Source organism: Salvelinus sp. IW2-2015, unplaced genomic scaffold (assembly GCF_002910315.2).
Source record: "Salvelinus sp. IW2-2015 unplaced genomic scaffold, ASM291031v2 Un_scaffold2355, whole genome shotgun sequence".
In the NCBI taxonomy this organism is placed as follows: Eukaryota; Metazoa; Chordata; class Actinopteri; order Salmoniformes; family Salmonidae; genus Salvelinus; species Salvelinus sp. IW2-2015.
The window spans coordinates 71,922-90,850 of NW_019943680.1; the positions used below are offsets into that span (position 1 = coordinate 71,922).

An 18,929-nucleotide genomic window follows, 5' to 3' on the forward strand; every position below is an offset into this window, starting at 1 on the left:
AAAGGGTTTAAACACTGTTTCCCATGCTTGTTCAATGAACCATAAACAATTAATAAACATGCACCTGTGGAACTGTCGTTAAGACACTAACAGCTTACAGACGGTAGGCAATTAAGGTCACAGTTATGAAAACTTAGGACACTAAAGAGGCCTTTCTACTGACTCTGAAAAACACCAAAAGAAAGATGCCCGGGGTCCCTGCCCATCTGGTCGCTGGACCAGACGGGACTGGCAAAAAGTGCTCTAAACTGACGAGTCGCGGCTTTGTCTCACCAGGGGTGATGGTCGGATTCGCATTTATCGTCGAAGGAATGAGCGTTACACCGAAGCCTGTACTCTGGAGCGGGATCGATTCGGCGGTGGAGGGTCCGTCATGGTCTGGGCCGGTGTGTCACATCGGACTGAGCTTGTTGTCATTGCAGACAATCTCAACGCTGTGCGTTACAGGGAAGACCTCCTCCTCCCTCATGTGCTACCCTTCCTGCATGCTCATCCTGACATGACCCTCCAGCACGACAATGCCACCAGCCATACTGCTCGTTCTGTGCGTGATTTCCTGCATGACAGGAATGTCAGTGTTCTGCCATGGCCAGCAAAGAGCCCGGATCTCAATCCCATTGAGCACGTCTGGGACCTGTTGGATCGGAGGGTGAGGGCTAGAGCCATTCCCCCCCAGAAATGTCCGGGAAATTGCAGGTGCCTTGTTGGAGGAGTGGGGTATCTCACAGGAAGAACTGGCAAATCTGGTGCAGTCCATGAGAAGGAGATGCACTGCAGTACTTAATGCAGCTGGTGGCCACACCAGATACTGACTTACTTTTGATTTGTTCAGGGATACATTATTCCATTTCTGTTAGTCACATGTCTGTGGAACTTGTTCAGCTTATGTCTGTTGTTGAAACTTGTCATGTTCATACAAATATTTACACATGTTATGTTTGCTGAAAATAGACGCAGTTGACAGTGAGAGGAATTTTCTTTTTTGCTGAGTTCATATATTTAGTTATGAAATTGTGAAAATGTTTAATATTCCACCCATGAGGCCACTAGGTCATTTTAATACAGGAAAGGGTTTTAATAATTGTTTTGAGTGACGTCACTGGACAGACAAAGCACTATGCTGAAGAGGTTCCTCTCTGAGTCATACAAACATTCCACAAAACACATGTTAGTTGGATTCACAGATCCAAATTAGAATAGATTGTAGTAGTGAGAGATTCTATGACTCACAGTTGACAGAATGCAGAGAACTGTCTTGTAGAGTGGCCTGAAACCGTATACGCAATACTACATTTCCCCAAAGGGACATGATAAAGAAATTCATTTAATGGACTGTCGTTTCTCTTTGCTCATTTGAGCTGTTCTTGCCATAATATGGATTTGGTCTTTTACCAAATAGGGCTATCTTCCCCTACCTTGTCACGTCTCAACTGATTGGCTCAAACGCCTTAAGAAGGAAAGAAATTCCACAAATTAACTTTAACAAGGCACACCTGTTAATTGAAATGCATCCCAGGTGACTACCTCATGAAACTGGTTGAGAGAATGCTAAGAGTGTGCAAATCTGTCAACGCAAAGGGTGGCTACTTTGAATAATCTCAAATGTATAAAATATATTTTGATTTTTTTAACWCTTTTTTTTTTATTACTACATGATTTCATGTGTGAAATGTAATAGTTTTGATGTCTTCACTATTCTACAATGTAGAAAATAGTTKAAATAAAGAGAAACCCTGGAATGAGTAGGTCTGTCCAAACCTTTGACTGGTACTGTATGTTCTCTCTTCAACTGGTTTGGGGACATTTCTAACAGCTTAATATGGTCTCTGCATTTCCAAGCTGAAGGTGCCATCCACGTTCCTAAAATCATGTTCTTTGAGGTCTTTATGACCTGGAAGTCTCTTAGTCTCGCCGAATCTCTTAGTATCACTTAGCTTTCCTGCCATGTTGTTGATGCTGAGTCTGTTGAATAAAATGGCTCATTATTATGTCCCTACAATATTTCTCAATTCTTTCTTCATGTTACACCACAAAAGAAAACGCTTTCAAAAGTTTTCCAATTCAACAGAAGCCCAGTTRTACCTACCTAAGTGCATTTGATAAATGTTTACCCAGAGTCTTGCACATCTCTAGGGTGATGGATGCCCTATGCTAAGCGCATGCGGTGGCCTGTGGGTTTAAGACATGCACTGATGAGTGATTTAATATCCTCGTTTTGAAGCTACAGTAGAAAAAACCATTTCAGCAGAGGTCACAGTCCTGACTGGACGGCGGAACTCTGCTTGGGTGGGCTCTGGGGAGGTCACTGCCATATGGGAGGGCTTGGAGTTGGACAGTGGATATTACTGTGAGATGAGCTGGMTGTTGTCTGTATGAGCACTAATGGAGTACAGCCAAACCAAGGAGTATGGATCAGCCTGTGTTGTTTATCATCAAAGGAATTTATCCCAAATGAATTATACTGTATGGCTGTATTCCATACAGTTTCTATGACCTGGGTATTGTGGATTTGTGTTGACTGTCATACAGTTACATGTATGGTTCCTAGAATAGCCTACCAGTTGGCAAAGGAAAGCCGTTTACGCCTGCCATTAAATCCATACTCTCTTTGTTAGAGGTCCTAGGAGCCATTACCCTAAAAGGCAAGCAATGTTAATAGTTAATATGTAACCTATTATACTTTCTGAAAGACAAAGGGACAGTTAGGGGTTTGAGAACAGAAACRCGGCTTCTCCCTACAATTGTATTTCACCTTTATTTTACTAGGCAGTTCAGTTAAGAACAAATTCTTATTTACAATGACGGCCTACACCGGCCAAACCCAGATGACGCTGGGCCAAATGTGTGCCGCCCAATCACGGCCGGTTGTGATACAGCCTGGATTCGAACCAGGGTGTCTGTTGTGACACCTCTAGCACCGAGATGCAGTGCCTTAGACTGCTGCGCCACCCGGGAGCCTTCTCCTCCGTCATCCTCTCCGTCAATACCTGTCCCAGACTTCTAAACCTAGGCCTAATCAGATTCAATAAAAGCACATGGGCTTATTGGTATGGGAGAGTGTGCTGCTTCACTGATTCTATTGATATAGCCTTTCCAGTTAAAGTGGTAGTGTGTTTCACTGGTAAGATCCCCATGGGGACTGCAACCTGTATCTAGGCTATAACACACGGCCTGGAGGYTTTGGAGTGATGACGTCACTGTCTCAAGTGGTGGAGGACAGACCTCCTGCATTGTGGGACCTGCTATATTTCATTAGTCTAATTTTGTTTRGGCCTAAATGACAAGGGGTTTACTCTCTTATTCCTTTTTTCCCCTCTTCTCTCATTCCACTCCTCCTACCCTCTTCTCTATAATGTGAGTCACACCCACAGGAAGCCATGTGGCAGCCGGCGACAGGGGGGGGCAGAGCAGTAATGTTGTCCTAACCTTTAGTGAGACCATATAGACCTGTCACACTGTTTAGCCAGCCTTTATTGAAGCATACTCTAGACATAGTTGTCTTGAAAATCATGGAATATGTAGTTGCCGACTTTATCCAGTTTTAGGATCCCTGCCCCCACGCTTTAGTTAAATTCTCTATAAAATGAGTCACAAACTTGGTACACTGTCACACTAGGCGTTCCTTACACGTTTTTAACCATCTGCTACCCATGTGTTTTGTGACAGTGGGCTTTGCTTCTGTTTTGACCAAATATGCTAACGGTATACCACTATAGGCTAAGGCTAGCCACCTCTCCAGATCCCTCACGCTCTCCCTCTCTTTTACTTCAGTTCAATCTAGGCCTAAGGCACTTTTGACTTGTTTTAGACTGCCCTTTTGGATCAAGGGAAGGGAAGAATGAAAGCGGTGTTCACGTTGCCAGAGCATATGGTAACAAACAAACCCATTAAAACAAGTCCTCTCTCACACCCTCACTCATTACCTGGGCCACATTATCCACATAAACTAGCTTAGCCATTATCCCACTGTCTCCCTCCCTRCCCCTCTCACACTCTTTCCCTCCATATTTCCATTTCACCTCTCTTTCCATCTGGAGAGTTTCATTGTGAGGAGAAACAGAGCGTACTGATAGTTCTGCTATAGTCTGACTGATGCAGCAGAGCTTTGAGGAAGTCTTGGCTATTATGAAAGCTGGTCAGTGGGGAAAGAGGGTCTYGCCTTTTGATCACACCATGATGTGGACATTGTGCTTTTTTTTATTTATCGTCCTCTCTTGCTTTCTCCGAGGGCAGCGATGCTGGGTACTGTGGGCAGGATTTATTAAAACCAAGGGTGTGTGTTAAACCACTATTTTAAGCGCTCTTTTGTTCGAGGTTGTAAAGATTTGTGTCGTAATGTGCTGTTTTCTTCCTCTCTCCCTCACAGGGCAGTGATGCCTGGTATGGTGATGTTTCGGCGGCGCTGGTCAGTTGGTAGTGATGACCTAGTGCTGCCCGCCCTCTTCCTCTTTCTACTGCACTGCATCTGGTGAGTACTGCGTTTGGATGTTTCTCTCTGTGAGTGTATGTTCCTGTGTCTGTCTGTCTGGTCCCCTCACCAAGCTAAAAGTATGAAGCTGTATATGAGATGGAAAATTTACCCCCAAAAATGTTGTCTGAACCATGGGTGTGTCATCTGTGACCATCRCCCTCCCTCCCCCTCCCCTGCCAGGCTGGTGGTTCTGTCTGTGGTTCTGTTCAGCCTGCCCTATGGCTCGGACCAGTCCTGCTCGGTCACCCTGGTGGACCATGGCCGGGGGTACCTGGGCATCTTGGTCAGCTGCCTGATCTGTGAGAGCGCCATCATATGGCTGAGTATGAGAGGCAGCATCCTCTACACACAGCCCAGAGAAGCTGTGCAGTATGTCATCTACATACGACTAGGTAAGACACAGCAGCATGTTATCACAGACACACTATATATATATTAGTCACGCTTAACATACAGTGCCATCAGAAAGTATTCAGACCCCTTGACTTTTCCACATTTTATTATGTTAGTCTTTTCCTTAAACTGAATAAATTGTTTTTTTRCCCTCATAATGACAAAGCAAAAACAGTTTTTTAGAAATGTTTGTTAATTTATAAAAAATTCKAAATGGAAATATTACATTTATATAAGTATTCAGACCCTTTACTCAGTACTTTGTTGAAGCACCTTTGGCAATTATCATGGCATCAAGCCTTCTTGGGTATGACTCTACAAGCTTGGCACATCTTTATTTGGGGAGTTTCTCCCATTCCCTGCAGATCCTCTCAAGCTCTATCAGGTTGGATGGGGAGCGTTGCTGCACAGCTATTTTCGGGTCTCTTCAGAGAAGTTCGATCGGGTTCAAGTCCGGGCTCTGGCTGGGCCACTCAAGGACATTGAGACTTGTCCCGAATCCACTCCTGCTTTGTCTTGGCTGTGTGCTTAGGGCCGTTGTCCTGTTGGAAGGTGAACCTTCGCCCCAGTCTGAGGTCCTGAGTGCTCTGGAGCAGGTTTTCATCAAGGATCTCTCTGTACTTTGCTCTGTTTGTCTTTGCCTCGATCCTGACTAGTTTCCCACTCCCTGCCGCTGAATAACATTCCCACAGCATGATGCTGCCACCACCATGCTTCACCGTAGGGATGGTGCCAGGTTTCCTCCAGAAGTGACGCTTGGCATTCAGGCGAAAAATAATGTTGCTTCTCATGGTTTGAGAGTCTTTAGGTGCCTTTTGGCAAACTCCAAGCGGGCTGTCATGTGCCTTTTACTGAGGAGTGGCTTCCATCTGGCCACTCTACCATAAATGCCTGATTGATGGAGTGCTGCAGAGATGGTTGTCCTTCTGGATGGTTCTCCCATCTCCACAGAGGAGTGAACATTGGGTTCTTAGTCACCTCCTTGACTAAGGCCCTTCTCCCCCGATTGTTCAGTTTGGCCGACGGAACAGCTCTAGGGAGTGTCTTGGGGGTTCCAAACTTCTGCCATTTAAGAATGATGTAGGCTACTGTGTTTTTGGACCTTCAATGCTGCAGAGATTATTTGATATTCTTCCCCAGATCTGTGCCTTGACACAATCCTGTCTCGGAGGTCATGTCCTTCGACCTCATGTCTTGTTTTTTGCTCTGACATGCACTATGGGACCTTATATAGACAAGTGTGTGCCTTTTCCAAATCATGTCCAATCAATTGAATTTAGCACAGGTGGACTCCAATCAAGTTGTAGAAACATCTCAAGGATGATCAATGGAAACAGGATGCAGCTGTGCTCAATTTCGAGTCTCATAGCAAAGGTTCTGAATACTTATGTAATGTTGAATCGGCTAAACTTTGAACATTGAGATATTAAATAAATGATAGAGGCGAAGCCTTGAATAGAAAGAATCTGTAGCAACCCAGAAGGCTTTGGAATGTGTTTGATGGAGGAGAGGAGAGCGATGTGTTGATATAGGGAATACAGATGGATATCTGTGGATTAGGTGAATGAGGGTTGAGGTCAGTTCCTCTTAAGGGAGTAATCAGGGTTAGTATCTGGTTACCTTCTTTCTCTTGGGCATAAACTAAGGATGTAGAGAGGGACTGTCTTAAGTAGGATGTAAATAAACTGTGATGTGAAAATGTTTTGCTGTCTGATTACAGCTGTACAGAACCTTTGGGAATGATTAAACTTGGTTAAAGCTTCTCTAGTGTCCGTGAGTTATTTACTCTGAAAAATAAGAAACCTAACAGTAAATAAGGTATTTAGTTTTTTTGCAAAAATGACGCTAACATTTCTAAACCTGTTTTATGGGGTATTGTGTGTTGATTGCTGAGGATTTATTTATTTTTAAATACATTTTAGAATAAGCCTGTAACGTAACAAAATGTGGGAWAAGTTGAGGTGTCTGAATACTTTCTGAAGTATCCTGTCTAATTTCACAATATTGAGTAATGTTGTTTCTCTTCCCTCCCTGCTTTCTCTCTTTCAGCCATRTTGTTGGTGGAGTTGGTATATGCAGTGGTGGGGATCGCCTGGCTTTTCCAATACTACCAACCYTGCTCTGATGTCACTGCCAAGAACCTTGCTTTGGGTGAGTTAGAGAGGGAGTACGAGGGAGCAGCAATCACTAGAGTAAATATGTTGTAGACTAGAGTAATCTTCAAAGAGAACAAGGACGGACTTGTAAAACAAAGTAATGGAGTAGAAATGCRCATGGGCATGTTTTGCTTTTCTTACACCATTGCGTGGTTCGTTATGAAGATCACAATATATCAAAACTATCCCGTCTCACCCCAGGGATTGTGGTGTGCAATTGGCTGGTGATCTTCAGCGTGTGCTTCACGCTCATGTGTACCTTTGACCCCACGGGACGCACATTTGTTAAACTGAAAGCCACCCGGCGACGCCAACGCAACCTCACCACCTACACCCTCAGGTTGGTACCCTCTTCCCTGCATACTACCGCCTGTACACCCTTAGGTTGGTACGATCTGCCCTACACACTACCATCTCTAAACCCTCAGGTTGGTACCCTCTGCCCTACACACTACCATCTCTACAGAGTATACCACCTGCACCCTCAGGTTGGTACCCTCTTCCCTACACACTACTACCATCTYCCCTACACACTACTACCCTCTCTGTCCTACTCTGTCCTCACKCAGCACAGCACACTAAGGTAACCATCCTGCTGTGCCTCCCTTCCTCAGACACAGGCTAGAGGAGGGCCAAGCCAGCAGCTGGAGCAGGAGACTGAAGTTCTTCATGTGCTGCACCCGAGCCCAGGACACACAYTCTGTGAGGGAAATAGAATTCTTGTTCCTCTATCCATCKCCCAACTTCCTGTATGATACAATCTATTRAGTGAGAAMCAATGGTTGTGGTTYGGATCRYTTCTTGTGGTTATTCAAGGTTCAACCTCMATCTCTCCTCTCCCGTTAGGATGCGTATTCRGAGGTGGCCAGCCTGTTTGCAGAGTTCTTCAGAGATCTGGACATTGTGCCTAGTGACATCATAGCTGGCCTGGTGCTGCTTCGCCAGAGACAGAGGTCCAACAGAGGTGCCATCCTGGACCAGGTAACAGGGGATAGGGACCAGTGTGGAGAGAGAAAGAGAGAGGGATGGGTAAAATGCTAACAGAGTTGGAGGGCCTGTGTGTGTTTGTGTTTGACAGTCTTACTAGTACTGTATATTCCAATGTGTGAAATTGTTGTTTTTCTCCCTCAGGCCAACAATGACATTTTAGCRTTCTTATCTGGAATGCCTGTAACTCGCAACACCAAATACCTGGACCTTAAGAACTCGGTGAGTGTGTMTTTGTGGATTTATATTGAACATCTAAGGCAGCGGTGTAGCCTCTCTCTGTTTGTGGATGTATTTTTAACATTGTGTGTGTGTCCCTCAGACGGAGATGGGCATGTACAAGGAGGTGTGTTACTACATGCTGTTTGCCCTGGCAGCGTACGGCTGGCCCATGTACCTGATGAGGAAGCCTGCCTGTGGGCTGTGCCGCCTGGCCAGCTCCTGCCAGTAAGTCTGCCTGCCTCCCTCCCATCCCATGCACTTACACCGGTTTCACATTTCACATTCATCAGTATTGACAACGTGGTATTCCACTGGGACAATAACACTCTGGTCAGACCCTACTCTCTGACACAGTGGGTAAACAATGGAGCACTGACACACAGCGTGTTCCACTCCACTGTTCAGACAAAACACTGACCCACTTGACTAGTGATACAAAGACCTAAATACACTGAATCACACAGATATGTTTGGGTTTTAGACTCGCACACTCAATTTAAGGATCTATTGTAGTAATCTCTCTCCATCTCTCCCCTTTCTCTCTCTCCATTTTCCTCTCTCTCTGTCTCTCTCTCTCCCCTTCTCCTCCTCTCTCAGCTGTACATCAGGGTCTGGCTCTAGGCTGTCCCAGACAGTGACAGTGGAGGAGGATAACTGTTGTGGCTGTAACGTCCTGGCTATCCGCCGCCACTTCCTGGACAGAGAGCTGAAGCAGGTCCACGTTGTCTACACATCTTGGCACGACGCGGTGAGTACCAAATGGAAGGGTGACAGTCTGGACAATTACCAGGCATGAGTAGAATACAGAAGATACAACATGCAGTGTTAGTAGAAGCAATTTGCAAAGTACAGATGAACAGGTGTATGATTTGTCATATTGTCTGTCAGTCAAAAATTTGCTGTATCACTCGCCTTGGAATTGTTTCTCGAAATGACTTCTTGATGATATATTGCACTTAGTTCCCTCAACAATATATGTAATATAACGCCTTGCATGTAATATAACACCTTGCATGTAATATAACACCTTGCATGTAATATAACACCTTGCATTGCTCTGTAGCAAGGGAAGTAAATCACACTGCCAATCGTCTGGCTGGACAAATACTTTCCAAATCACATCCAAAATATTCCACCTGTTAATTATTTCCTGTTCGCAGAGGGAAGTTGCCGTAGCGAGAAAGAGAGCACTCAAAACACACTGACTGATTTGTAAAGCAGACTTCTCTGTTAACTGGGCCAAGTCTGACTTTCCATCCATTAAACCACACCATGCAGGCTAGCTAGCAGAAGAGTGGAGGGTCTGGACTCTGCAGACTCGCATCACAGAGGGAGTTAGGCCAGGACACTCCATGATGGAAGACATCATTATAGTCCTTGGCTGTTTATTCTGCGATGCCTTTGATTGATGTGTGTTACCAAAATATATAGATTTAGCTGCTACCTCTCACTATTCTCTCTCTCCCCTTCATAGGTTTACGAGACACCTTTCTTTGTGGCTGTGGATCATGGGAAAAAGAAAGTTGTCATCAGCATTCGAGGAACCCTGTCCCCCAAAGTAAGACACAGTGACAAACCAATGACTCACAAGTGACTGACCAGAGAGTCATCAAACGACCATGGTTGTGTTCCAAATGGCAACCTATTCTCTATATATTGCAACACTTTTTGACAAGAGCTTCTGGTCGGAAGTTGTGCATGTAATGTTTAAAAAAAGAGAGAGGGTGATGGCATCTCCCAAAAAGACTGCAACAACCTACACAGTCCACTATATAGGCCAAAAGGTGCTATTTGGGATGCAGACAATGACTCACAAGTGAATGACCAGATAGTCACCAAAGTCCATGACAGTCAATCATGGAGCACAATACAATGTTAAGCAGTACAACGACGTTCAGTGAAGTTAAATTCCTCGCAGTTCTATGACATCAAATTCCCATGAAGTCTCCATCTTCAACTGAACTCCCACACCCTCTCTCTTGTTGGCTGAACATTCTCTGGGCTCAATTTTGCTCAAGTACTGTAAAATCACTATACTCCGCAGCACGATTTATGAGGTAACTTTTCTTTAACAGTGTCCAAGGAAAGGAGAATATTATTTAACTGGAGCAGAAAGAAAATGTCTTGCACTTGCTAGCAGTATTCAGAACTCGCCTCGAATATGTGTCAACCCATCTATTTAAAATGTCACGGTTATTTTTCTCACATCAAAATAGTTTTTTCTTTACTTGAGGAAATGAAGCACATTTTCTCTCTCTCTCTCACACACACATACTCTGTCTCTCCTGTCTTTCATCTTTTGTTATCACCTCCACCAATAAAGACATTCTCTGGCAACTAAGAAAGTATTTTTTAAACCTCCCTATTTGGTCTAGATGTGTCAATGTGTAGTTCATACATACATGCATAATCTATGAGCAGAATTACTGTCTTACCTCAATTGGCCACGAAATCCCTAGTTTGAAAGCGACTGTTTCCTTCAAGCTGTGCCGTGCCATTTTCTCTACATTTCCCCCAATGTGGCCCAGCCCCCTAGCAATTTGAGTTCTGGCCAATGAGTTCAGTCCCTCGCATTTTAAAAGGGATACCTAGTCAGTGGCACAACTGAATTCATTCATCCGAAATGTGTCTTCCATATTTAACCCAATAACTAAATCAGAGAGGTGCCGTGTGGCTGCCTTAATCGACATCTGCCTTGATCAAGGGCAGAACGGCAGATTTTTCCACGTTGCCAACTCGGGGATTCGAACAAGCAACCTTCCGGTTACTGTCCCAACGCTCTAACCGCTAGGCTTCCTGCCGCTGAGTGACAGCTAGCATAGGCCTGCCCAGTGTAATCCAATGAGGTTGCCGGGAGACCGAGAGCAATGATATGGCGCACATATCTGCACATGTGAAGTAGTATGCAGTTTTCAGGGACCACTTTTGGCTCGTGAGTGCTACTTTCAGAACTAGTCGCAAAAAAGTTTACAAAAGTACCAGAGAATCTCTTTAAGTGCATGTAGTAGTATCATAACGTGTGTGTGTGTGTGTGTGTGTTAGGATGCCCTGACTGATCTCACAGGGGACTCTGAGCGTCTGCCAGTGGAGGAGCAGCATGGAAACTGGCTGGGCCACAAGGTAAGAATGCATTCACCCAGCCAGACCTAGTCAAATCAGAGGTTCCTTTGGGTGTCTCTTCACCCTTTGTTACAAACCATCCCCAAGAGTGCAATGTGCTCCCAAAGCACAGGGGCCATTTCACTTCTCAAAAGTGGAATGATTTATAGATGTAAAATGAGTGGATATTAAAATTATTTAATAAAGATGCTGAAGCGAAGAAAAAATGAATGTTAGTCTGCCTCTCTCCCTCTCCCCTTTTCCCTCCTTCCTTCTCTTCCTCTCTCAGGGGATGGTTTACTCAGCAGAGTACATTAAGAAGAAACTGGAGCAGGAAATGATCTTGTCACAAGCCTTTGGAAGAGATTTGGTACATGAGTGATGAATATGTCTGTGTGGTAGAAAGGATTTGTGTATATTGGTTGAAATGTAATAGGTTTGCATAACTAACACTTTCATAGGAACAGAGCATTAGAAGAGTGTGTGTGTGCGTGTATACAAGTCTAATCCGAATGTTTTTCTCAGGGTAAGGGAACCATGCACTACGGGCTGGTGATAGTGGGACACTCCCTTGGTGCCGGTACTGCAGCCATTCTGTCCTTCCTGCTCCGCCCCCAGTACCCCACACTGCAGTGCTACTCCTACTCTCCACCAGGTGGCCTTCTGAGGTAACTATGGCCTTCATCATGTCATCAAACTATATGGTAGATGTAGTTGCTTGGCCCATTGCTTGTAGCCACTTGTAGCTATTGCAACAGGARAGAAAGCACCAAGACCTACTCGGATCAAGAGAACTTTGCATCAGACATCCATATCCCATTGCTTGTATAGGCTGGAATTGCATTGGGAACTAAATTACCAATAGTACACTAAACACGCACACTGAAACGTCTCGCCTTCAACAGTCATAAGATCACTGTGTAACATGTCCATGTGTGTATTTCAGTAGATATTAGGCTCTATTGTGGGGCTTGTTTCTTTCAGTAGATATTAAGCTCTATTATGGGGCTTGTGTCTTTCAGTAGATATTAAGCTCTATTATGGGGCTTTGTGGCTTTCAGTAGATATTAAGCTCTATTATGGGGCTTGTGGCTTTCAGTAGATATTAAGCTCTATTATGGGGCTTGTGTCTTCAGTAGTATATAAGCTCTATTATGGGCTTGTTGTCTTTCAGTAGATATTAGGCTCTTAGGGGCTGTATCTCAGTATATATTAAGCTCTATTATGGGGCTTGTGTCTTTCAGTAGATATTAAGCTCTATTATGGGGCTTGTGTCTTTCAGTAGATATTAGGCTCTATTATGGGGCTTGTGTCTTTCAGTATATTATAAGCTCTATTATGGGGCTTGTGTCTTTCAGTAGATATTAAGCTCTATTATGGGGCTTGCCTTTCAGTAGATATTAGGCTCTATTGGGCTTGTGCCTTTCAGTAGATATTAAGCTCTATTATGGGGCTTGTGTCTTTCAGTAGATATTAGGCTCTATATGGGGCTTGTTTCTTGTTGCCTTGTGGCAAAGCTAAATAACCTCTAAAGCAGCCAGTCCCCTATAACTGGATTGCAATGTAAATCATGGTGAAAGAGGTTGTGTGAATATATATATTTATTTTTTTTTTTTTATTTCACCTTTATTTAACCAGGTAGGCTAGTTGAGAACAAGTTCTCATTTGCAACTGCGACCTGGCCAAGATAAAGCATAGCAGTGTGAACAGACAACAACACAGAGTTACACATGGAGAAACAATAAACAAGTCAATAACATGGTAGGAAAAAAAAGAATCTATAAACAATGTGTGCAAAAGGCATGAGGAGGTAGGCAATAAATCGAATAATTACAATTTAGCAGATTAACACTGGAGTGATAAATCATCAGATGATCATGTGCAAGTAGAGATACTGGTGTGCAAAAGAGCAGAAAAGTAAATAAATAAAAGCAGTATGGGGGTGAGGTAGGTAAATTGGGTGGGCTATATACCGATGGACTATGTACAGCTGCAGCGATCGGTTAGCTGCTCGGATAGCAGATGTTTAAAGTTGTTGAGGGAGATAAAAGTCTCCAACTTCAGAGATTTTTGCAATTCGTTCCAGTCGCAGGCAGCAGAGAACTGGAAGGAAAGGCGTCCAAATGAGGTTTTGGCTTTAGGGATGATCAGTGAGATACACCTGCTGGAGCGCGTGCTACGTGTGGGTGTAGCCATCGTGACCAGTGAACTGAGATAAGGCGGCACTTTACCTAGCATAGCCTTGTAGGTGACCTGGAGCCAGTGGTCTGACGACGAACATGTAGCGAGGGCAAGCCGACTAGGGCATACAGGTCGCAGTGGTGGGTCGTATAAGGTGCTTTAGTAACAAAACGGATGGCACTGTGATAAACTGCATCCAGTTTGCTGAGTAGAGTATTGGAAGCTATTTTGTAGATGACATCGCCGAAGTCGAGGATCGGTAGGATAGTCAGTTTTACTAGGGTAAGTTTGGCGGCGTGAGTGAAGAGGCTTTGTTGCGAAATAGAAAGCCGACTCTAGATTTGATTTTGGATTGGAGATGTTTGATATGAGTCTGGAAGGAGAGTTTGCAGTCTAGCCTAGGTACTTATAGATGTCCACATATTCTAGTTCGGAACCGTCCAGGGTGGTGATGCTAGTCGGGCGTGCGGGTGCAGGCAGCGAACGGTTGAAAAGCATGCATTTGGTTTTACTAGCGTTTAAGAGCAGTTGGAGGCCACGGAAGGAGTGTTGTATGGCATTGAAGCTCGTTTGGAGGTTAGATAGCACAGTGTCCAAGGAAGGGCCAGAAGTATACAGAATGGTGTCGTCTGCGTAGAGGTGGATCAGGGAATCGCCCGCAGCAAGAGCAACATCATTGATATATACAGAGAAAAGAGTCGGCCCGAGAATTGAACCCTGGGTACCCCCATAGAGACTGCCAGAGGACCGGACAACATGCCCTCCGATTTGACACACTGAACTCTGTCTGCAAAGTAGTTGGTGAACCAGGCAAGGCAGTCATTAGAAAAACCGAGGCTACTGAGTCTGCCGATAAGAATATGGTGATTGACAGAGTCGAAAGCCTTGGCCAGGTCGATGAAGACGGCTGCACAGTACTGTCTTTTATCGATGCCGGTTATGATATCGTTTAGTACTTGAGCGTGGCTGAGGTGCACCCGTGACCGGCTCGGAAAACGGATTGCACAGCGGAGAAGGTACGGTGGGATTCGAGATGGTCAGTGATCTGTTTGTTGACTTGGCTTTCGAAGACCTTAGATAGGCAGGGCAGGATGGATATAGGTCTTAACAGTTTGGGTCCAGGGTATCTCCCCCTTTGAAGAGGGGGATGACCGCGGCAGCTTTCCAATCCTTGGGGATCTCAGATGATACGAAGGAGAGGTTGAACAGGCTGGTAATAGGGGTGCGACAATGGCGGCGGACAGTTTCAGAAATAGGGGTCCAGATTGTCAAGCCCAGCTGATTGTATGGGTCCAGGTTTTCCAGCTCTTTCAGAACTCTGCTATCTGGATTTGGGTAAAGGAGAAGCTGGGGAGGCTTGGGCGAGGTAGCAGCGGGGGGGGGCGGGGCTGTTGGCCAAGGTTGGAGTCGCCAGAGGAAGGCATGGCCAGCCATTGAGAAATGCTTGTTGAAGTTTTCGATTATCACGGATTTAATCGGTGGTGACCGTGTTACCTAGCCTCAGTGCAGTGGGCAGCTGGGAGGAGGTGCTCTTATTCTCCATGGACTTTACAGTGTCCCAGAACTTTTTGGAGTTAGAGCTACAGGATGCAAATTTCTGCTTGAAAAAGCTGGCCTATGACATGTTCCAGTGCTCTGCCAGTCCAGTGCTGTTCTGAGAAGGTCATTTGTGGTTGGAACTGGTTCTAGATTATCTGTGCTGATCAGATGAGTAGAGGCCTTTTGTCAAGTCCTCCAGTTCTAGATTATAAGGCAGGAACTCAGAAGCATCATCTCTGTTACACCAAGTGTTTTCTGTGCTGAGATCTTTTTTCTTCATATTTGTCAGTCGTGACTCGTGATCTAGCACGTTTGTCTCTGATCTCATCTATTGATATTGATTAGATCCAATCCCTTTTATGACACCGCTGTCTATTTTGGGTGCTTTTTATCGAGGGGCAACTCATTGCGGGCCTTGATGCCTCTACACATCGACGTTTGCTGTGGAGAGATGTTGAATTATTTAGCTGGAATGAGATCATACTCGTGATTTGTGTGTGTGGAAAACGTCTGGCTGGAAATTCAGCAGCAACAGTTTCAGTGGTGACGGAGGAAAGAGTACACATCACACTCTTACTAGACAAACACTTAGTTTTTCTGACCGCTCTTCCTTTTTTCACTTCCTCTTTCTCTTTTTGTGTCTGACAAGCATTTGCTACACCCGCAGTAACATCTGCTAAATATGTGTGTGTGACCAATAACATTTGATTTGACTCTCCTCATCGTTTTGTTTTCTACAGTGAGGATGCCATGGAGTACTCCAAAGAGTTTGTCACCTCTGTCTTTTGGAAGGACCTTGTCCCAAGGTATGTCATCTATGTAGAAACCCACCTATTTCAAGTATCGTATGTCATGATGTACAGCTGTACTCATTCTCTCCTGTTTGTCTCTCATAGGATTGTCTCTCTCTCATGGAGGGTTTCGGCGCCACCTGCTGGAAGTCTTACAGAAGAGCGACAAGCCAAAGGTAGCGGCATGTCTTTCTAATAGATAGCAAACTGTGTGTGTGTGATCAAACTCTGTATATTCTACAGAAAGGAAGCATCAACACTGTGCACTAACCGCTATCAGTATAGGTTGTAATGCTGATATCTCTCTGCCAGTGGAGGATCATTGCAGGGGAACTAAGTGCATTCCTAAGTCCGAGCTGCCTGTGGACGACGGCCCCCAGCCCAGACAGCCCTGTGCCCCCAGCACCCGTCTCTGGCTGCACCCCAGTGATCTCAGCATCGCCCTGTCAGCCTCCACCCCTCTCTTACCCCCCGGGCAAGGTCATCCACGTGGTCCACAACCACCCCTCAGAGACATGGTAAGAGCCCTGGCATTACAATGATGGCACAAGAAAGTTTATTAGTCACATTGACAGGGTCACAGATGTCATTTCAGGGTACTGTGGAATCCTCTGACCAACAATGCAGGTCAAAGAGAAGTGAAGTGAGTCTGGGGGCAGGGGGAGCAGGTAGCAAGCAGCCTATTGGTGGCTACTCAGCAGCCTGATGATCTGGGGTTGGAAGCTATTGGCCAGTCTGTCAGTTTTTGCCACGATGCACCTATATTGAGTGTTGAAATCAGGGAGAACAGGCCGTGGCTCGGGTGGCTGAGGTCCATGATGATCTTCTTGGCCTTCCTGCGACACCTTGTGTTGTAGGTGTCCTGGAGGGCAGGCAGTGTGCACACGATGGTGCGTTCGGCTGAGGGTACCACCCTCTGTAGAGCCTTGCGGTCAGCGGCGGCAGAGTTGCCGTACCAGGCTGTGATGCAGCCCAACAGTATGCTCTCGATGGTGCTCCTGTAGAACACTGAGGGCCCTCGGGGACAGGCCACATTTTTTCAGCCTCTTGAGGTTGCAGAGTTGCTGTCGTGCCTCCTTCAGAGATTAAGATCAACTTTATTATCCCACCAGGGGGAAATTTGTTTGGTCATGTGCTTAAAAATACTTTACAGAAACTACACAAAATAATTAATTCAAAGTGCTATAGCTACACGTTTAAAGTGAAAGTGCAATATGCTGTATACTGGAGGGACCAACAGACTATCTATTATACAGCCTAATGGCTGTTGGAATGAAAGAGTCCCCATATCTATCTGTTTTGAGTGAAGGGGATGAGCAGTGTCCTGTGAAATGTTTTCAACTTTTAGGAGGATGAGTTTATGTGCAGGTTGGTGGCTGATTCTTGATCRATACCAATTATCCTTCCCGCCGTCTTATGCGCTGAAGCTTCTTCACCACGGTGTGGTTTGACCATTTCAATTCCTTGGAGATGTTTATGCCGATGAACTTTTTTTTTGGACCGTCTCCAGGGCGGCCCTGTTGATGAGGATGGGAGCGTGCCCAGCCTGGTTCCTCCTGAAGTCCACAATCAGCTCCTTTGTTTTGCTGACGTTGAGTGAGAGGTTGTTTACCTGGCACCACGCCGTAAGAATGCCTACCTCCTCTCTGTAGACCGTCTTGTCATGGTTGGTAATAAGGCCTAATACTGTTGTGTCGTCAGTGAACTTGATGAGGGAGTTGGAACTGTGTGAGGCCACCCAGTCGTGGGTATACAGGGAGTACAGTAGGCTAAAGATCAAGTCAGGAAGTAAAAGCTTGGTTGCAAATGGGTCTTCCAAAATGGACAATACCCCAAGCCTACTTCCAAAGTTGTGACAAAGTGCTTAAGGACAACAAAGTCAACGTATTGGAGTGGCCATCACAAAGCCCTGACTCAATCTATAGAAAACTGTTGGGCAAACTGAAAAAGCGTGTAGCAAAGGAGGCCTACAAACTGACTCAGTTACACCAGCACTGTCAGAGAATGGGCAAATATCACCCAACGGATTGTAGAATCTTGTGGAGGCGTACCCAAAAACGGTATGACCCAAAAGTTAAATTTAAAGGCAATGCTAACCAATATACATTGAGTGTATGTCAACTTCTGACACACTAGGGAATGTGATGAAAGAATAAAAGCTTGAAATAAATCATTCTCTTATTTTATTTCTGACATTTAAATTCTTTAAAATAAAGTGGTGATCCTAACTACCTAGACAGGAATATTTTACAGGATTTAAATGTCAGAATTGAAAAACTGAGTTTGAATGTCATTTGCGCTAAGGTGTATGTTACTTCCGACTTCCAAACCTGGTATGGACCTTCATCCGTTGCATCACCTGGCCAACTCAGTTATGAATGAGTTTTTGGTTAAATTGATACTATCCCTTCAGTGGCATTTCACCCAGCGCTGCCGCTACCTTTTCTGCACCTTCCCCAACAGACGCAGCCCGCACTTAGCAGTTTACTCTACAACTCTTCTCACATCTACGGAAACACTCACATAAAAACCACAAGAGACACATGGACAGTATCTATTAATCACACGACCCTGTTAGCCCTCCCCTCCTACACCCATGTGAGCATGGTCCGTTAGCATGGCGGGATGATGACCTCGTTGAAAGACCTTAGTTATCCTCCCCAGAGGCTCGAGTAGGGGGGCCTCCTCTGTCCACCAGCTACCACAGAGGCCATGCTATTATATAACGCAGCAAAATATCGTATGCAATGCACATTAATACCAAAAGTATGTCGGCGTAAGCCAGGCTTTTCATCTAGGCACAGTTTCTATTCCAATAGCATAAAAACATGTCACACTTAGATGTGTACTAAAATGATTGTATTATACACTGTCCTCACCCATTGGACAAAGGAATGCATGTGACGGGATGCTGATCATCACTACAATACGCTAAGCTCACCACAACAGCTCCTCACCATTGGGACTATCACTCCCTATGCAACTTGGTGCTGGATATCCTGACTCGGCTGGCCCCAGGTGGCTGAAGGTAGGCAACATCATCTCCTTCCATTCCTTAATCCACGAGCCCCACACGCGTACCCGTACTGC

General features: G+C 45.1%; 1 protein-coding gene across 1 annotated transcript in view; it reads left to right on the plus strand.

The window, feature by feature from the left end:
- LOC112073764 (diacylglycerol lipase-alpha-like) overlaps nucleotides 1-18,929 on the plus strand; it is a 43,029-nt gene that overhangs the window by 13,205 nt on the left and 10,895 nt on the right. Inside the window, 19 exon segments of the mRNA XM_070440270.1 lie at nucleotides 4,367-4,468; nucleotides 4,652-4,863; nucleotides 6,914-7,015; nucleotides 7,222-7,360; nucleotides 7,635-7,722; nucleotides 7,867-8,001; nucleotides 8,152-8,229; nucleotides 8,330-8,454; nucleotides 8,827-8,977; nucleotides 9,704-9,787; nucleotides 11,272-11,349; nucleotides 11,618-11,698; nucleotides 11,854-11,996; nucleotides 15,789-15,855; nucleotides 15,941-16,015; nucleotides 16,152-16,164; nucleotides 16,167-16,303; nucleotides 16,305-16,357; nucleotides 17,350-17,464. Of these exon segments, the coding sequence (XP_070296371.1) occupies nucleotides 4,374-4,468; nucleotides 4,652-4,863; nucleotides 6,914-7,015; nucleotides 7,222-7,360; nucleotides 7,635-7,722; nucleotides 7,867-8,001; nucleotides 8,152-8,229; nucleotides 8,330-8,454; nucleotides 8,827-8,977; nucleotides 9,704-9,787; nucleotides 11,272-11,349; nucleotides 11,618-11,698; nucleotides 11,854-11,996; nucleotides 15,789-15,855; nucleotides 15,941-16,015; nucleotides 16,152-16,164; nucleotides 16,167-16,303; nucleotides 16,305-16,357; nucleotides 17,350-17,464 (1,971 nt within the window). The 5' untranslated portion in view covers nucleotides 4,367-4,373.